The 20,301-nt window shown below is 44.4% G+C and overlaps 1 protein-coding gene across 3 annotated transcripts in view; it reads left to right on the top strand.

Moving 5' to 3' along the window:
* LOC139259378 (atypical chemokine receptor 3-like) overlaps positions 1 to 18,255 on the top strand; it is a 107,885-nt gene extending 89,630 nt beyond the window's left edge. For 2 of the 3 annotated variants that reach the window (XM_070874855.1, XM_070874858.1), the window contains exons 2-5: positions 6,736 to 6,834; positions 10,946 to 11,204; positions 13,371 to 13,461; positions 14,815 to 18,255. In XM_070874855.1, the coding sequence (XP_070730956.1) occupies positions 14,841 to 15,935 (1,095 nt within the window). In that variant the 5' untranslated portion in view covers positions 6,736 to 6,834; positions 10,946 to 11,204; positions 13,371 to 13,461; positions 14,815 to 14,840 and the 3' untranslated portion in view covers positions 15,936 to 18,255. Of the gene's footprint in view, positions 1 to 6,735; positions 6,835 to 10,945; positions 11,205 to 12,319; positions 12,554 to 13,370; positions 13,462 to 14,814 lie in introns of those variants that run through there. The other variant, XM_070874864.1, reaches the window with a different exon arrangement.
* The last annotated feature ends 2,046 nt before the right edge of the window (positions 18,256 to 20,301 follow it).

Genomic DNA, 20,301 nt, shown 5'->3' with positions numbered 1-20,301 from the left:
TCTCAGTCCTCAAAGGAGATGGCACCATCAGAATCTGTGGCGATTACAATGTAACTATCAATAGTTTCTCCCTGCAGGACCAATACCCACTACCAAAGGCTGATGACCTCTTTGCAACGCTGGCTGGAGGAAAGAGGTTCACGAAGCTGGATCTGACTTCAACCTACATGACGCAGGAACTGGACGAATCATCGAAGGCCTTCACCTGCATCAACCCACACAAAGATCTTTTTGTTTATAACAGGTGCCCGTTTGGAATCCGATCGGCGGCGGCGATATTCCAGAGAAACATGGAAAGTTGACTGAAGTCGGTCCCGCACACCGTGGTCTTCCAGGACGACATCTTGGTCACAGGTCGGAACACAGTCGAGCATCTGCAGAACCTGGAGGAGGTTCTTAGTCGATTCAACTGCGTGGGGCTCAGGTTAAAATGCTCAAAGTGTGTTTTCCTGGTGCCTGAAGTGGAGTTCCTGGGAAGGAGGATTGCGGCGGATGGCATCAGGACCACCAACGCGAAGATGGAGGCAATCGAGAAAGCACCGAGGCCACTAAACGTGACGGAGCTGCGGTTGTTTCTGGGACTCCTGAACTACTTTGGTAACTTCTTACCGGGTCTCAGTATACTGTTCGAACCACCACATGTCTTACTACGAAAAGGGGATGAATGGATTGGGGCAAAAGCCAAGAAAATGTCTTTGTAAAAGCGAGAAAATTGTTACGCTCCAACAAATTGCTTGTGTTGTATGATCCATGTAAGCGTTTGGTACTAGCATGTGATGCGTTGTCATATGGCGTCGGGTGTGTATTGCAACAAGCTAATGATTTCGGAAATCTGCAACCGGTTGCTTATGCATCCCGGAGTTTGTCTAAGGCTGAGACAGCCTACAGCATTATTGAGAAAGAAGCATTAGCGTGTGTCTATGGGGTAAAGGAAATGCATCAATACCTGTTTGGGTTAAAATTCGAATTGGAAACTGACCATAAGCCACTTATATCCCAGTTTTCTGAGAGTAAAGGGATAAATACCAACACATCAGCCCACATCCAGAGATGGGTTCTCACATTGTCCGCATACAACTACGCCATCCGCCAGAAGCCAGGCACAGAAAACTACACCGATGCTCTCAGTAGGCTGTCATTGCCCACCACGAGGGTGGAAATGGCACAGCCCGCAGAAAAAGCCATGGTTATGGAAGCATTTGAGAGTGAGCAATCACCCATCACTGCCCGGCAGATCAAAACTTGGACGAGCCAGGACCCCTTATTATCTCTAGTCAAAAGCTTTGTGCTTCATGGGAGCTGGTCCAGTGTCCCAGTGGAAATGCAGGAAAAGTTAAAGCCGTTCCAATGGCGCAAAGATGAAATGTCTATACAGGCAGACTGCCTTCTGTGGGGCAATCGAGTAGTTGTCCCCAAGAAGGGTAGAGACACCTTCATCAATGACCTCCACTGTACCCACCCAGGCATCGTAATGATGAAAACGATAGCCAAATCCCACGTGTGGTGGCCCAGTATCAATACGAACTTAGAGTCCTGCGTTCACAGATGTAATACATGCTCTCAGTTAAGCAATGTACCCAGAGAGGCGCCGCTAAGTTTATGGTCTTGGCCCTCCAAACCGTGGTCTAAGGTACACGTCGACTATGCAGGCCCGTTCTTGGGTAAGATGTTGCTTGTGGTTGTAGACACATACTCCAAGTGGATTGAATGTGAGATAATGTCGGCTAGCACGTCAGCTGCCACTACTGAAAGCTTGTGGGCCATGTTTGTCACGCACAACCTAGCCGATGTCCTGGTGAGCGACAACGGGCCATGTTTTACCAGTGCTGAGTTCAAAGAATTCATGATCCGTAACAGGATCAAACATGTCATATCTGCCCCGTTTAACCCAGTGTCCAATGGTCAGGCAGAGAGAGCAGTGCAAACCATCAAGCAAGGCTTGAAGAGGGTAACTGAAGGCTCACTGCAGACTCACCTATCCCGAGTCCTGCTTAGCTACCGCATGAGACCCCACTCACTCACTGGTATCCCACCTGCTGAACTGCTCATGAAAAGAGCTCTTAAGACAAGGCTCTCGTTCGTTCACCCTGATCTAATTAACAGGTATAGAGCAGGCGGCTTCAACAAAGTGCATATCATGATAGCTCAAATGTGTCACGCGAAATTGAAATCAATGATCCTGTATTTGTATTAAATTATGGACAAGGTCCTAAGTGGCTTCCTGGCACTGTCGTGGCCAAAGAGGGGAGCAGGATGTTTCGGGTCAAACTTTCAAATGGACTCATTCACCGGAAACACTTGGACCAAATCAAACTCAGATTCATGGACTATCCTGAGCAACCCACCTTGGACCCTACCTTTTTTGATCCCCCAACATACACACCAGTGGCAACCGGCACCATGGTTGACCACGAAGCAGAACCATCATCCTCAGCAACCCAGCAGGGCCCAACACACCAGGCAACACAGCAAGACCAGCTGCACAGCAGCCCAGCGAGAGCCCAACAAATGATTCAACAACACCAGCTTTCACACTGAGACGACCATCCAGGGCAAGAAGGGCCCCAGATCGACTCACATTGTAAATCGTTACACTATTGACTTTGTCTTGGGGGAGTGTTGTTATATATGTATGCTTGTATTTACTCTGTACAGCCAACAGAGGGCTCATCCCCTGGAGTCCCAAGGGATCCCATAATCCCTTGGGAGCACAGGTATTTAAGGAGGCTTCACAGGTTGGAAAGGCACTCTGGAGACCTGCAATAAAAGACTACGGTCACACATTACTTTAAGCTCAGTGTTCAGTCTGACTCTTTCTCCATACACAACAGTTACAGGACTTTAACACTGCTTGACGCATTACTCACGTGATGCATGGCAGGGTTCTGGAACACCATGGGTGGTGGCCGAGCGACTGTGGATCCCCACAAGTGCTGGTGCACGTTCCTCGAGGTTGGTCAGTGACTGCACCTGAGCAGTGCGTCCTTTGCTCACTGTGGTTGTTAGATAACTTCCTCTGCAAACGTGAAAAGCGCATGGCATTAGCTCATTGAATAGTTACTATTGTGGAAAGACAGCATTCGCCAACGTTATGTCCGAATAGGGTTTTTATCCACAATTGATGCACGACTATAAGAAAGATCATGTTTAGGAGCTAATGCTTGTCACAAACATCTCTCTCGACTACAATCTTCATTGACCTCGGCAATAACAGGAGCTAATGGCCAAAAGTGTCCCAGGGCAGACAGTTAGTAAAGGCAGCTCTCCCCAGCCCATGCTGGATCACTGTGTAAATGACAGCAGCCAGAGAGACTTAAAAAGGGCACAGGTTCATAGCCCTGTCCAGATCTTAGCAGGGAATATATATGTAATAAATGTAAGAATAACAAGCTTACATTCAATCCAGGAGATTTATAATTATAATTACAATTTGCATCATTACAATATAAAATCTATACTTACTCTTGCCGAAGTAACCAGGCTGTTCCAGCGATTCCGGCACTGGTCGGACCCCTTCGCCTCATGGGACGCCGAGGAGACCACATCTGCGATCTCGGCCCAAATCTTTCTGTAGACCCGGGGTGGAGGTTTCCCATGCTAACCCTGGGTCAATTTGGCCCACCGGGAGTGCACCTCCTGGATGAGGGCCTCATTTGCCTCATCCGAAAAGGGCTTTGCCCTCCGCCTCCGCCCCTTCACATCATTTTTTCTTATCTTGATCTCTTTTTATCTCTTTTCTATCTCTTTATCTCTTTCTCTAAGTCTGCTTTCCTCCTCTCTATCCTCTCTCTCTCTCCCCCTCCCTTTGCCTTTTGCGCATGTGTGGATAACTCTTGACCTCCTGAAATGCGGGAAAACCTGTTTACCAAAAAAAAAAGCATGCGCAGAAGGCCGTTGTTAGGGAAGCTTTGCCTTCCACTTTGCTGGGCTATCGTTGGGCCCATTTCACATCGCTGGTCTATTGCTTCACCCATTTCACATCGCTGGGCTAATGATGAGCTGAAAGTTGCAATTGTAAAAATGGGCGATGTTCCAGTGATCATGAAGGCTGACACATCGCCAAGGCTGGAACATCGTCCATTTTTTGGGCGATAGCCAGCTAAGTGGAAAGTCTAGCCCATAGTTTCAGAATAAGGGGCGGCCCATTTAAAACTGAGATGAGAAGGATTTTTTTCTCTCAGAGGGTTGTAAATCTATGGAATTCTCTGCCCCAGAGAGCTGTGAAGGCTGGATCATTGAATATATTTAAGGAGGGGATAGACAGATTTTGGAGTGATAAGGGAGAAAAGGTTTATGGGAAGCGGGCAGGGAAATGTAATTGAGTCCATGATCAGATCAGCCATGATCTTATTGAATGGTGAAGCAGGCTCAATGGGCCTAATGGCCTAATCCTGCTCCTATTTCTTATGTTCTTATGTAGAGGTTTGTAAATCTTTGGAATTCTCTGCCCCAAAAATCTGTGGATGCTGAATCGTTGAGTATATTCAAGGCTGAGATAGATAGATTTTTGGACTCTAGGGGAATCAGCATGTTAATTTTTCCGGCAGCTCTTAATTCATACAATTTCCTGTCCCATTTCTTTGGCAAGCTCCAAACACTGGGATGTTCATTGAGAATATATAATTAGGGCTGACACCAGGAAATCCTGGGCGTGGGGCCCTTCTAGAAACCAATGAGCCTTCTGCTCACCACTTGATTTGCTTCACCATATGATCACTCTGGCAGTATCTCTGGCCTTATAAGCCTACTTTCTCAAGATGGTTGTCAACCCTCTTTACCTGACTTGGCGTTCCTACTGCACTTAATTTCAGGCTTAAGATAAGCTATTGGGGTAAATTTTCTGAATGCAGGCTCCTGGCATGGAACCTCACCCACTGGCGACACAAATTGGGAAAATGCGGATATGCTCCATATGGACTGAAAATCACGAGGAGAACACCCACTATTTCTCAATATGCATTGCTAACAGACAAAGCTCTACACTGGAAATGCACATTTGTAATATTTATCCTATTGTCAATGTTAGTAGCCACCAGAGGGCAAACTAACTGCATACTGGAACGTTGCAAGCCACCGAGAGCATTAATTCTCCACCTCCCTTCCAGTTTTAAGAAGAATGTCCTGAGAGGTGTAGTTATGCAGCAGGTCACAGCGACAGACGATGGGAGGAAACAAGTTTGATCCCCACACTGATGTGTGAAAGCACCAAGCGAAGGCCTGCCCATGCAAAAAAAAAACTTGAAAGGTTAATTATTTTCCAGGATCCACTGGTCAAGGCATAAAAGCAGCTTATCTTTCCACTATTTCAATGGCAGGTAGTCCTGGGAGAGCAGGACACTGGGATTGATACACCGACAACAAAAAAGGATACCCGTCATTCTATCAGGGGAAATGCAAAGCAGGAGTAGGCATATAATTTGGGGAGGAAAGAAACAGTGTAAATCCAGACAAGAGTTGAAGAACAGCATTCCATGAGCCTTGGAGCTCTGCCCTCTTAATAGGGGAATTTGGTGCAACATGGGAATCTAAAAAGTAGGCAGAAGAATAACCTATAGATGTGTGTCAAATAATATCCAGGAGAGGCCTTTCTGATTGTTGACATTATCCAGTACATACCCTTTTGATTGGTGACATTATCCAGTACATACCCGTCTAATTCATGACATTATCCAGTATGTACTCATCTGATTCGTGACATTATACAGTATAGACCCTTTTGGTTATCCAATGGAATCCTGATTGGTGATACTATCCAGTTCAAATTCTTCTGATTGGTAACATTATCCAGAATAATTATTTCTGAATTAGTGACATTAATAAAACCCTTTCACTGACGACAATACCAGTAGAAGCTCTTCTGCTTGGTAACTTTGAGGCAAAAAAATCCATGGGGTGACACATCTCAGTGCAGGTGCCAAGTGGTGCCCCCCCGATCCCCAGCAATAACTACGGTATCAGGAAGACAATGCATAATTTGCCATCTAATCTGTCCCACCTATCAAAGAGGCTGGAAAGTCTAGTGAAGAGTCCCAGGCCAGTGGCGTGGAGGATGTGGCTTTCCTGCCCCAGAAGAAAAGCTTTGTTGTTCCCGCGGCCTCTACAAAGAGGGCCACCATAAAATAAGTTAAACATCATTTTTTAACTTCAATAGGTCCAGGCTACAACTGGCTTGGAACCCAAGGTTGGCCCCATGTGCTATTTGGTTAGCCAGTACACCTGTTCTCAACAGTCCAACTCTGAGTCCCAAAAGAGGCCTGTTTAGAGTGCCCAATCCCAGATCTGACCCCTCCTACATCGGTGGTCATTATTGGGGCAGGCAGAGGTAGAGTTTCTAGATCGGGCCTTAGCGCATCCAGGTCTTATACTAGTTGAAGTGGGACATTACGTCCTTCAGGAATTAAAGGGTTAACAATGCAACCTGCACACTAGCTGAGGCAGCACGTACAAATAAACCGCAGAGCTAAAGTAAATCCCCTGAAATAACATCTGAAGCACGAGTATGGAATGTGGTTTGTAAACGGCCATGAAGCAATAACGGCTTTGAATGTACAAACCACAAACATCATGCGAAATTTGAACAGGTGTGCTGCCGATCGAAATAGATCGAGTAAGTGTATAAAGGTAATGACGAAATGTTGTTCAGGGAGAGTGGGGTTGAACAGAGTTGGGAACTCACACTTAGCCACCTCTCCCTTGCAAATAAAAAGTAAACAATTCTTTATTACTCTGAAACAGACTTGTGTCGAGTGTTGAATAAATGCTCCACATCAATTGGCATAGTCAGCAGGATCCACCCGGGAAATGGACAGATGGTCGTTGACAGACCATCACGGAGTGAGTACGCTTAAAATACCATTCTAAAATCCGATGTAATCTGCAACGAGACGTGTTGGTTGACTGTGGGATTCGAGCAAAGTAAAGGTCTGTTGCGGACGTAAAATACTTTTTTGGGTCAGTCAGTATATTAATGAATAATGAAGTCACGATTAAGTCCACTCAGATTTTGGGGGCGGCAAGAAAACAGAGAAGTACATAGTGGACCCAAGAGGGTTACACACTCAAGACTAGACCGTAATAGAAAACAGAGAGGTACATAGTGGACCCAAGAGGGTTACACGCTAGAGACTAAACCGTACTAGAAAATGGAGAAGTACATAGGGACCCAAGAGGGTTACACGCTAGAGACTAGACCGTAATGACCACCAGAAATTGATAGACGGTATGATAAAGAATGGATGGGATCTGTCTACGGAGCCGGCCACACACAAAGTCTGGAGGCAGACAGAGAAGACTAAGAAAGCTAAAAGGGCAGCAATTATCATAACCAGACAGTTTCTCAAGTATACTGAATTAACCAAACCCAGATAAACAATAGGACGTTGATCGAGACTATGTTAAAAGACGGGTGGGACCCGTCGGCAGACCCAGCCAAGCAAAAAGCTTGGTGGGAGAAAGAAAGTAAAGAAAGAGGGGACAAAGCCGGCATAATAATAAGACAATATTTAAAATAGAAACATAGAAAATATAGTGAGTTGACTAAGGCAAAATTAGAAGAATTAAGGAACTTAAGAGAAGCTAGTGGACAACAGAAATCATCTCTGTTCGGACTCACTGACGACAATGACAGAACAATGAGTTCAAGGACAATGGGGAAAACCCTCTCCATATGTATCTACGGCCAGTACCCCGGCACCAGCCGAGGATGCCTATGATGAAGTATTAATGGCGCCACTGTCCGCCCGAGGACGGGACTCCGACGTCAACGGTAATTTGAGAGGACAGAACTTTAACTATAAGTCTTTCATACCAATTGAGAAACAAAGCTTGTTGAAAGATCTGCCCGTGTTAAAGGTATCACACGGCAAAGCCGAATTTTGGAGAATATTGGGCGAACTGTCGGACATACATTATATGCATGAGCGTGACATTCATGAACTTCTAAGGGCAAAATGCCCAAGAGAAATTTGGGAAAAATTATTTTAATTGCAGAAAACCAGGATACAAGTACAAATTGTAATAAGCCTGGGACTATCAAATATGGACCTCCCCTTCCATATTTATTGCGAAAATCCTAGGGAGGGTGTGTTTTATGGGGCTATGGTCACATAAGTACACAGCGACAGGATACGACCCATAGCTTACTACTCAACCCATCAGCCACCGGTGGCAGCAGGTCTATCCCAATGCATAACCGCACTGGACTGTGCCACTTGGGCGGTGAAGGTCAGCGAACCCGTCGCCATGACGAGAGAGATAGTGTTACACACCAAACATGCCTTGGTGGAAATACTAAACACGGGAAAGCTCCAGGCTGTCTCAAATGTATGCAGGGCAAAATGGGAAGCGGTCCTACTGCCCAATGATGAATCAGTAAAAATAATCCAGGACATCGGAGAAAATCCGGCAGAAGGAATCTTAGTCCAGGGGGAACACCACGAGTGAAATTTGGGTGAGATCGCACTCGAGAATCCAGACCTCATGGACGGGTCTCGAATGTATGTGGATGGCCATCCCAGAACGGGATGGACAGTGGTGGATCAACACCTGCAAGTAATAACTTTTATTTATATAGCGCCTTTAATGTAGTAAAGCATCCCAAGGCGCTTCAAAACAATTTTACAACACATTAGATATTGACCATTGAGGGAAGTGTAAAAAGAGGTTAAAGGCTCGGGTCTGAAGTACAAGGGGCACTAGTAGGAGGACTATCGGCAAAGGTGACAGAGCTGACCGCTCTGACCGAAGCCCTGATATTAACAGAGGGGAAAAACAGTAAACATTCAAACCAACAGCAGGTATGCTTTCGGAGTAGTACATGACTACATGGTCGCCTGGGGAAGACGAGGGTTTGTCACCTCGGGTGGTGAGGCCACCAAACATGAAGACCAGATTAGGCTAGTAAACCCGCCAAGATGGCGGTACAAAAGGTAAAAGCCCACCAACGCATGGTGGACGATATTCAGAAAGGAAACGAGGCTGCAGACAAGGCTGCTCGCGAGGTGGCGACATCTGCCGAAGTCAAGGCAGAACCAGTATGCAGCCTGACGACAGAAGCGGATATAAAAATTACATGCAGACATTAGTAAGAAAGAAAGAGCAGAATGAAAAGGAAGGGAGGAGTGCCTGGTTCGGACTCCGTGTGGAGAAAGGACAGAAAGGTATTAGCCCCCTCCTGTATAAGGAAAATGCTTATGGAATTGCACCACGGCATCAACCACGTCGGACGCAACGTCATGATAAGTACCTCCAGAGGTTGGTGGTGGCCAGGAATGGGATGTGACATTGCTAAGTATTGCCAGCAATGTATTACATGCGCCCAACATAATCCAGGAAAGGCCATCAAAATAAGAATGGCTCATCAACTACGTCCACAGGGACCGTGGGAGAATATACAAATGTATTTCACTGGGCCACTGCCAAACTCTCGAGGAAGAAAGTACTATTGAGTAACAATAGATTTGTTTACACAGTGGATTGAAGCATTCGCCAACCGAAGCTGTACTGTGACCATGGTAGCAAGAATTCTCGCAGAAGAGATCATTCCCCACTGGGGAATACCCACTCAAATTGACTCTGATCAACGAACCCACTTCATAGGGCAGGTAGTAAATTTATTGTGCACCACATTAGGCATCAAACAGAAATTTCACATCCCTTACCACCGCCAGAGTTCTGGGATGGTAGAACAGATGAATTGTACAATAAAAACAGCCCTGGCCAAGGCCATCCAGGAAACTGGACAGGCCTGGCCCGAGCTACTGCCAACCATACTAATTAAGTAAGCAACTAAAGGGTATGAGGCAGGAAGTCAGGAAACAGCAGGCAGGAAGAGACCAGGATGAGAATTTAGAATCTCCGGCAGACGCACCACAGGTAGGAGAAGTGGTAATGGTTAAAGACTTACCAGGCTGAACGGGGTTTGCCCCACGATGGGCAGGCCCATATGAGGTGTTAATAAGCGCCGATAGGTGTGCATGTATAGACATAAATGGTGTTGGGTGATGGAAACACTGGACACAATTAAAAAAAAATTAATATGTAGCAGATAGCCTGAGGGCATCTACGTTTACTTTATTGCAGGATGGTAAGCTGGGGAGAACTACTGCTGGCCATGTGGGCATTACGGGTACGCGCAAACCACGGAGAGGACCCTAAGGGCCCAGGCTATATGTGGTACCAGATAGAATCAGAATATATGGAGTCTACCGAATAGGAAAAGCAATGCGATATCCAATAATCAGCGACCAGGATGGAGCCAACATGGTTTTGTACTCCATATGCAGATGCGGTAGACTAAACCTGGACGTTATGGATATATTTATATTTGTACTGAAAAATCCAACTGTATGATAATGTAAACCATGAGATTCTCCCTGTGATTGTCAACCTAAGCAATCTAGGCCTACCAGAGAGATGCGACACCAAGGTGAGAGCACTGTATACCCGAATGTTGAGGATAGTCCTCAAAGAGTCCGCAGATGCCTTAGTGGCATCCCATTTCAGGGGATACATGGATTTCCACCGCCAGAAGTGGGGATTGATTAATGATGTACTAACCGGGGTAAACATAGGAACCTCATTGGTAAACATACAAATGAGGTGGAAAACATAGGGCTGATCAGGGGGAAGAACTACTTGCGGTATTACCCATTGGATCAATACGCGATTAAAAGAAACGGAACCATGAGAGGGGTCTCATTGACGGGTTGCCGCAGGGTAGGTAGCCTGACCATTTGCCCACATCCAGTACGACCAGGTAGTAAAGATGGGTGCGGGTTCAACCAGACTGTTGGATGTGTACTGGAAATAAGCCCAGTGGAGCCCAAACCCACACACTCTGCCTCCGCGGTAAGGGTGAATACTGTGTCATCACAAACCAGCAGACCTATGATTATGGTGAGTTAGAATGTAACATTACTAACCTCAACTTCTGCTTCACCCCTAGCCTACGAAATAAGGGCAGACCTGGGGTGGTATGAAGAACACCTTGCCGCACCCATACCCCATCTCCCAGAGGAACTGAAGGAGATAAAGGATCCTCTGAGGGAAAATGTTAAACGATACCACCTCCTAAAGCAGGAGTTAGAGAACTTGGAAAGGAGATCGATCATGACCTCCGCAAGACCCCGTGGTATGAATAAGTCTGGAACTGGGGCTTAAATGTAAACATCCACCCTTGGATTCGCATCATCTCTCACATATTGGTAACACTACAATTAGTATTGGCATAATGTTGGCTTGCAATGACTTGTGCTGCTTGCTCAAAATGCAAGAACAAAAAGAAAGCAAAGGCAATAGTTAAATAACAGAGTAAGCTGCTAAAACATGTGCAAGACGAAGGAATTATCTAGCTTTACACGCACTAGGTGTCCCTAACCTTGCAGCTGATCACCGCAATCGGGGCGGGATGCATAATGCACGTAACATTAATTGGTAGCCTTGGGTGGGGTAGCCAAGGACCAAAAGGGGGGACTGAAGTGGGACATTGCATCCTTCAGGAATTAAGGGGTTAATGATGTAACCTGCACACTACCTGAGACAGCACGTACGCATAAACCACAGAGCTAAAGTAAATTCCTTGAAATTATACCTTAAGCGTGAGCATGGGATGTGGTTTGTAAGCGGCCAAGAAACAATAACGGCTTTGAATGTACAAACCACAAACTTCATACGAAATTTGAACAGATGTACTGCCGACCAAAATAAGTCGAGTAAGTGTATAAAGGTAATGGCAAAATGTTGTTCAGGGAGAGTGGGGTTGAACTGAGTTGGGAACTCACACTTAGCCACCTCTCCCTTGCAAGTAAAAAATAAACAACTCTTTATTACTCTGAAATAGACATGTGTCGAGTGTTGAATAAATGGTTCTAGGTCGGGTCTCAGTATATCCAGGTCTTATACTAGTTATGCCAGGAATCTACCAGAACAGTCACAGATATTTGGCTCAGTTATCTAGCACAAATCTTTCCAGTTGCTGATGTAATCCAGTACAAACCCTTTTGATTGGTGCATAGTTATCTGGTACAAAATCTTCTGCACTTTGGTCTGGGATATGAAGTGGGGCCTATGAGTACAACAAGTATATGGATAGGAATAACCTTTTCAATTATACAATCCCAATGGAATTCCACTTCTGGTTTTATGTAAGTGTGCCTCTGGACACTAATGAGGAAAATATGTTATTTTAACCTTCAGTTTTACAACAGCGCTTTATATTATTGCATTTTGTTTGAGCTCATCTCTAACTGTTCAGTTTTGCTAAAAAAAACAAATGAGCAAAAAAACTGATTTTCAGGGGGTTTGTTTGGTTCCACAATATTGGTGACTCGAGAAACTGCACAAACATTGATAACTCCTCCTCATGCCCGAAACATCATAGCATGATCCACAAATTGCTGCAAAAGAAGGAACTGCCTACTAATTTGTGTGTGAGCCCGACTGACCCCAGAGCTCCATTTGGAGGCGTCTTCCTCGAACACAGAATAAATCTGTGCCACAGCTTGAAGAGTTTTTAACAACATAGCTCCATCAGAACGAGAGAGGCAGATTGCAGGTAACGTGCACAGCTTTCACTTTTTCGGTGTGATAAAATTTAAGCTCTTAACAGTTACCTATTCTCAATAATAGCCATGACATTCTCCATTTAAAATCAATGTAAATACTGAGAGATGTGGAACCACTGCACTGTTTGCAGGAAGAAAGTTAAACAGAACTGACTGGGCAGGCAGAATTAAATGACTGCGATTACAAACTGCAGCTGTTTTATGAGAGGATTGAATTCCCAATTGCTCCCAGCATTCGGACTATTTTGAAGCAAGTTCATGTTAAGTGCTTATCAGAAATTACTATGTTTGAGATGCAGGTTAACTAGTGACTGGGTAAAAGCAAAGTTTTTTTTTTCTCCCCTCCTCTGTGACTCATTTTGGGATATGGTTCCATAGGTGCCGGTATCTTGCTCAAATGGCCATTCTTTATTTGTGGATCTTGGCAGTCAAATGTCAGCATGCTATTCAACTGGGGCAGGTCTCTCAGCAGTTAAAAAGCACCCACTGCTTTCCAATATGCACTGATTTCAGGTACGGCTCCCTGCCGCCAGTGCACACTCAGAAAATAAATTGCTCTAGACCATTACATTATGTTTACGTAATTAAGAAATCGGGTCAAAATTGATCATGGTGCAAAGATTTAGCTTGTCAAATGTTTTTGTGAATTTAAGATTTGGATTTAAGTGTTAATAGAATTTGTTGGAAAAATATTTAATCAAAAATCATATGTCTCTCAAAATTACAATACTTGATTTCTGTTCAGTTTTTCTCACTCACATAGTTGAAACCAGCTGTTTAAAAAAATTCTCCCCTTTTCTCCTGAAGGCGCTCACTCGCTGGGCTGTAAATCTACGGGCAGTGCCTGACCTCTTGGTTCCTTACTCAAGTGCCCATTCTTCATGTCAGAGGCTTGATGGTAAGTGTTGGCGGGCTCTTTAACCGTGGGTGGGGCACCACAGCCCAGCCAAAACGGTTATAGTTACTGTTTTTATTGAAATATCTGAGCTGCCTGTGTGATGGCCTGATGTTCACACACACACGTTTTCCAGCAGGAATCATTGGATTTTGATCAGGAGCTGGTATCCTGGCTGATTTCTTTCCTCCGCTCCCTCCCTAATCCAGGGGCTCCTCAGGCCACTTATAGAATGTAAATATTGGGCAGACCGAAGCCATTGTCTTCGGTCCCCGACACAAACTCTGTTCCCTAGCCACCGATTCCAACCCTCTTCCTGGCAACAGTCTGAGGCTGAACTACACTGTTTGCAATCTTGGTGTCATATTTAACCCCGAGACGAGTTTCCGATCATACATTCGTGCCATTACTAAGACCACCTATTTCCATCTCCGGAACAGCACTCGACTGCGCCCCTGCCTCAGTTCATCTGCTGCTGAAACCCTCATCCATGCCTTTATTACCTCTCGACTTGACTATTTCAAGGCACTCCTGGCCAGCTTCCCATGTTCTACCCTACATAAACTTGAGGTCATCCAAACTCGGCTGCCCATGTCCTAACTCGCACCAAGTCCTGCTCACCCATCACCCCTGTGCTCACTGACCTACATTGGCTCCCAGTTAAGCAATGCCTCGATTTAAAAATTCTCATCCTTGTTTTCAAATTCCTTCATGACCTCGCCCCTCCCTTTCTCTGTAATCTCTTCCATCCCCACAGTCCCACGCCAACATGATTGATTCTTAACAGCCTCCCAAAGTGGCCTAGCAAGCCACACAGTTAACATCACTTGGGATGGACAATAAATGAGGAACTTGCCAGTGAAACCCACACCCTGAGAATTCTTTTTTTTTAATTCTGTGCAGAAATTCAGTGATTTTATTTTTAAGTAACAAAAACAGCCATAAGAAAATCAACCATAATGGCTCTGTAAAGAGTTTTGGTTCTGTCAGAGGCAGGGGTTGATGAAAGCATCTGGTTTCCCTGGCTATTGTGTGGAATGTTGTGGCCCAATGCTATCTTTATCCTTCAGACTTTTATCAGATGCTACAAACTGGTTGAACTGTATTCAAATCAGTTCAATATCAATCTAGTTGGTGGTATTTCTGGTGAGTTAATGCTATTTTAGTTGGTGCTTTATTGTATCACATTTTTCAAATCCTTTGTGACTGATTTCAGGATTATTTGCCGCACCCCCTCCCCCTTTGTTAGCTTTATCTCACTGAAGGGGATATAAACTTATATTTCAGTGAAGGAAACAAAAATTATTTCAGTGAATCGAAGAGATGAAATCTTTAGATTTCCCTTTGTTTTTACAGCTCACTCTCTCTGAAATTTGATCACCATGACAGCCGCTGACTTAATCGATTTGTTGGATTACTGGGATGAGCAGAACATTACCACAATGAATCAGACCTGGATCACTTGTATAAATGGCTCCGACTGTTTGACCTGGGAGATTTTACATTGTCTGCGCAACTTCAATAAGAATGCTATCCTGCATACCATATCTTTCTTTTATATCCTGATTTTTGTCATCGGTTTGGTGGCCAACATTGCGGTCGTCTATGTTAATGTGAAGGCGAAGCGATCAAGATATGAAACCCACTTCTACATCCTGAACCTGGCCATTGCAGACTTGTGTGTGGTAGTCACTCTCCCTATCTGGGTCACGTCCCTCATTCAGCATGGCATCTGGCCTTTTGGAGAGTTTATGTGCAAATTTACTCACCTCATCTTCAGTGTCAACCTTTTTGGGAGCATCTTCTTCCTAACGTGCATGAGTGTGGACAGGTATATATCAGTGGTGTGGTTCCGAGATTCCATTGATCGTAAGAAAGAGTTGATCCGTAAGGTAATCTGCATGTTTGTTTGGATTTTTGCCTTTCTGGTATCACTTCCAGATTTGATTTTCTTGAAAGTGACTCTCAGTAATGGTGAGCCCATCTGCCATTTATCTTATCCTGAGGAAAACTTCAGAGAATGGGTGGCTGGGATGGAGTTGATCTGTATTATCATAGGATTTGTTATCCCATTCCCCATTATCGCAATTTTCTATTTCCTCCTTGCAACAGCCATCCCAATCACGAGCGACCTAGAGAGGAAAAATAGCCGGAAGATAATATTTGTCTATGTGATCGTTTTCCTTATCTGTTGGCTCCCCTATCACTCGATTCTCTTTCTTGATGTTTTGTGGTTCCTAAACCTTTTATCTTTCAGTTGTCAGCTAGAAAATATCATATATGCTTCTCTTCATATCACTCAGTGTCTATCTCTGGTCCACTGCTGTGCCAATCCCATACTCTATACCTTCATCAACAAAAACTACAGATATGACCTCATGAAAGCTTTCATCGTCAAATACTCTGTCAAATCCGACATCACAAGGCTTAAGGACACTACGGAGACTGAGTGCTCCATGCTGGAGGCAGCCTCCTAACATAATCCTCCCTTTTTTGAACAGAAGCATTTCCTTCTCAAACACCTACTTAGCGACAATAGCAATTGCACTGGTTGATTCATTGTGCAATTGCTCTTATAGCCAAATAGGTATTGAGATATTCGATAGATGTTATAGGGCACTGTGTGGACTCAAGTTCTTTGTTTCTAATTGAGGATGTGGGGGCACCTCCTCCAGACAGGCATACGGTCAGATGTGCTGGGGCCACCTCATCCAGACAGGCATGGTGCTTGATGTGCTGGGGATGTAGAACGTATTTGTGCTAATTAAATCTCATTGGTTAATTATTCTGTTTGTCTAAGTCTGATTGGATGAACCTACAACACTGCAATTAACTGGGGATTTCTTTAGTACTTAAAAGGGAAGGAAATTCTATGGAGGACACTGTATGTTCAAACTACTCCCCTATTTTACAGAAGAAAATATTGATCCCAGCAGAATTTTGATTAATATTTATCTCACAGTTTAAAATCTCTTTGCTTCCATGGTTCAGATCTTACTGGTGCCACCCTCCATTTTGTATGTGAAAAGGCAGACAGGTGATTTGTTCCCATCATACCTCTTGTTAGTGGTATTGTTGAACTGATTGTCAGGTGTGTGATACTGTTTGATCCTAAGCTGAGCTTCCAACCCCATATTCTCTCTATTACAAAGTCTGTCTGCTTCTATCTCTGCAATATTGCTCACCTCTGTTTCCACCTCAGCCCATCTGCTGCTGAAACCCTCTTCTATACTTTTGTCACATCCAGATTCAATTACTTCCAAGCGCTCCTGGCCAATCTCCCATCCTCCAGAAATTTCAGCTCTAAAAATTCTGCTGCCAGGATATTATCCCACACCAAGTTCTGATCTCACATCATCCCAGTCTTCACACCTGCATTGGCTCCCAAACACTTCAAATTTAAAACTCACATCCTTGTGTTTAAATCACTCCATGGCATTGTTCCTCCCTATCTCTGTAACCTGCTCTAGCCCTGCAACTCCACTTAAACTCTCATTCCTGTGGCTGCAGCCTCTTGTGAAGCCCCCTATCCTTTCGCACCACATCCAGATTCGATTACTTCCAAGCGCTCCTGGCCAGTCTCCCATCCTCCAGAAATTTCAGCTCTAAAAATTCTGCTGCCAGGATATTATCCCACACCAAGTTCTGATCTCACATCATCCCAGTCTTCACATCTGCATTGGCTCCCAAACACTTCAAATTTAAAACTCACATCCTTGTGTTTAAAACACTCCATGGCATTGTTCCTCCCTATCTCTGTAACCTGCTCTTGGCTGTGCCTTCAGCCATTAAGATCCCATACTCTGGATTCTGTCCCTGAACCTCTCTGCCACTCTATCTCTGTCAGCTCCTTTCAGGCCCTCCTTAAAACTTTTTTGCCAAGCTTTCAGTCACTCCTCCCAATATCTCCTTTGTCTCAGCATCTATTTTTTCCCATACACCTCCATGAAGTGCTTTAAGATGTTTTTCTACATTAAAGTCAAGATATAAATACAAGTTGTGGTTGTTGTTGTAAGTACCTCATGTACTCACTTATACGGCCCACTTCAATGGCTTCCTTGGTAACTTACTCAACAACTATTATTCTTTGTTTGAAAATGACTTACTTTCTTACTCACAAATTATTATTTATTTTATTTATGTCTCTGCTATATAAATTCTTCGACACAGTAAAAAAAGGTCCCACAATAAATGTTGCCAACAATCTAGAAAACTTTAATTAGGTCACTTTCAAGTCTGCTCCAAAGCAAATGAGCTCAGCTCCCTTAAGGTGTCAGATGTAGCTCAGTCAGTAGCATTCTCACTCTGAGTCAGAAGGTCATGGGTTTGAACCACACTCCAGAGCCTGGAGCACATAATCTAGGTTGACAATCCAGACCAGTACTGAGGGAGTGCTGCGCTGTCAAAGGTGCCGTTAGTCAGATGAGACATTAAACCGAGGCCTTGTCTGCCCTCTCAGGTGGACGTAAAAGATCCCATGGCACTATTCGAAGCAGGGGAGTTCTCCCTGATGTCCTGGCCAATATTTATCCAGCAATCAATATCACAAAAACAGATTATCTGGTCATTATCTTATTGTTGTTTCTGAGACCTTGCAGTGTGGAAATTGGCTGCTACGTTTCTTATATTACAACAGTGACTACACTTCAAAAGTACTTCATTGACTGCAAAGTGCTGTGGGACATCCTGAGGTCATGAAAGGTTCTATATAAATGCAAGTCTTTCTTTTCTTACAATTTAATTCCTGATACATAGAATCTTGATTCATTCCTTACTGGGAAGAACCTGGAGGGAAATCGTAACCCCCAAAAAACAGGTGGACTTGGGTTGGGGTTGGGTGGGAAGTTAATGTTTTAAAAATCTGAATCCCAACCAGAACCTGCCTCCAACCTGCCCTCTTCCAGTTGTTAACAGAGGCGGGATGGGTGGGCGGGCAGCCAACCCGCTCCCAGGACACGGGTCATCCATTTAAATATTATAATAAGGCTGGTGTGCCTCAGATTTAGCCACCATTTTAAATTTAACAGTGGCTGGTTGTGTTTTGAAGGTTTCATGAAATCCGTCAGCTAATGTTAGAGGGATCATCAAATGAGGCCATATAGGTTGAACTGAAAAACAAATAGGGGCGATCACACTGCTGGGAGTGTACTATAGACCCCCAAACAGTTGAAAGGGAGATAGAAGAGCAAATATGTAGGCACATTTCTGAGAAGTGCAAAAACTATAGGGCAGCAATAGTAGGGGATTTCAACTATCCTAATATTAACTGGGACAAAATTAGTTTGAAGGATATAGAGGGTGCGGAATTCCTAAAATGCATTCAAAAGAACTTTTTTAGCCAGTATGTAGCAAGCCCAGCATGGGAGGGAACGGTGCTGGTGACCATAATTCAGTCAAATTTAAAGTAGTTATGGAAAAGGACAAGGATAGACCAGAAATAAAAGTTCTAAATTGGGGAAAAGCCAACTTTGCGAAGCTGAGAAGTGATTTGGCCATAGTTTGACTGGAAACAGCTACTTGAAGGTAAATCAGTGTTAGAGCAGTGGAAGGCATTCAAGCAGGAGATCCATAGGGTTCAGACCAAATATTTTCCCTTAAAGAAAAAGGGAGGGACTAACAAATCTAGAGCCCCCCCGGATGTCGAGAGACTTACAGGGTTGGATAAAGAAAAAATGGGAAGCTTACAACAGATACCGAGGGCTCAATACTGCAGAATCTTTAGAGAAGTATAGAAAGTTCAGGGGTGAAATTAAAAAGGATATTAGGAAAGCAAAGAGCGAGCATGAAAAATTCTTGGCAAGTAAAATCAAGGAAAACCCAAAGGGGCAATGCAGACATTACTATCGAGCAGAAGAAATGTGAAATATTAGATGAAATAAACATAGCGAGAGAGGAGGTATTAAGGGGTTTAGCAACTTTGAAAGTGGATAAACCCCCAGGCCTGAATGAAATGTATCCCAGGCTGCTAAGTGAAGCAAAAAAGGAAATAGCAGAGGCTGGGAGTGCAGAATCTAAGCTATGAGGACAGATTAGATAGGCTGGGTTTGTTTTCATTGGAACAAGGGAGGCTGAGGGGAGACCTCATTGAGGTGTATAAAATTATGAGGGGCCTAGATATAGTGGATAGAAAGGGCCTATTTCCCTTAGCAAAGGGATCAACAACCAGGAGTCATAAATTTAAAGTAATTGGTAGAAGGTTTAGAGGGGATTTGAGGGGAAATTTCTTCACGCAGAGGGTTGTGGGGGTCTGGAACTCACTGCCTGAAAAGGTGGTAGAGACAGAAACCCTCACTACATTTAAAAAGTACTTGAATGTGCACCTGAAGTGCCGTAACCTGCAGGGTTATGGACCAAGAGCTGGATTAGGGTGGATAGCCTCTTGTTGGCCGGCATGGACACAATGGGTTGAAATGGCCTCCTTCCGTGCTGTAAACTTTTATGATTCTATGATTCGATGGAAGGCAAGGTCTGCTGGATCCAGGAGGTATGTGCCTTTACACGTACCTCCTGGATCCAGCGTTCCTGCCTAGTTCACCCCACCATAATCAGAAACCCCAACCCCATGAAGTCTCCAATCCAGGCCCTTGGCCTGCGATCGCAGTCCCAGGTTTCCCGACCACTTCCACGCTCTCCCCACCCCCAATGTGCCAAAGTATTAAAATTCAGGCTCTGGTTTTTGTTTGCTGCTCCACCATGTGCTATGAGGCTGAGATCAGAAGTTCACAGCAGCTGAGTTTATTATGCACGTGAATCACTCTTCGACATATTTTTCAACGTGAACATTATACAAGCAAGATCTCCCGCTTGTTTTCATGAAAGTGCTGGATTAGACTTTCTGTTAAT

This window comes from Pristiophorus japonicus, chromosome 3 (assembly GCF_044704955.1).
Source record: "Pristiophorus japonicus isolate sPriJap1 chromosome 3, sPriJap1.hap1, whole genome shotgun sequence".
Taxonomy (NCBI): domain Eukaryota; kingdom Metazoa; phylum Chordata; class Chondrichthyes; family Pristiophoridae; genus Pristiophorus; species Pristiophorus japonicus.
The sequence above is the reverse complement of the archived record's forward strand: the minus strand, read 5'-3'. Positions and strand labels throughout refer to the sequence as shown.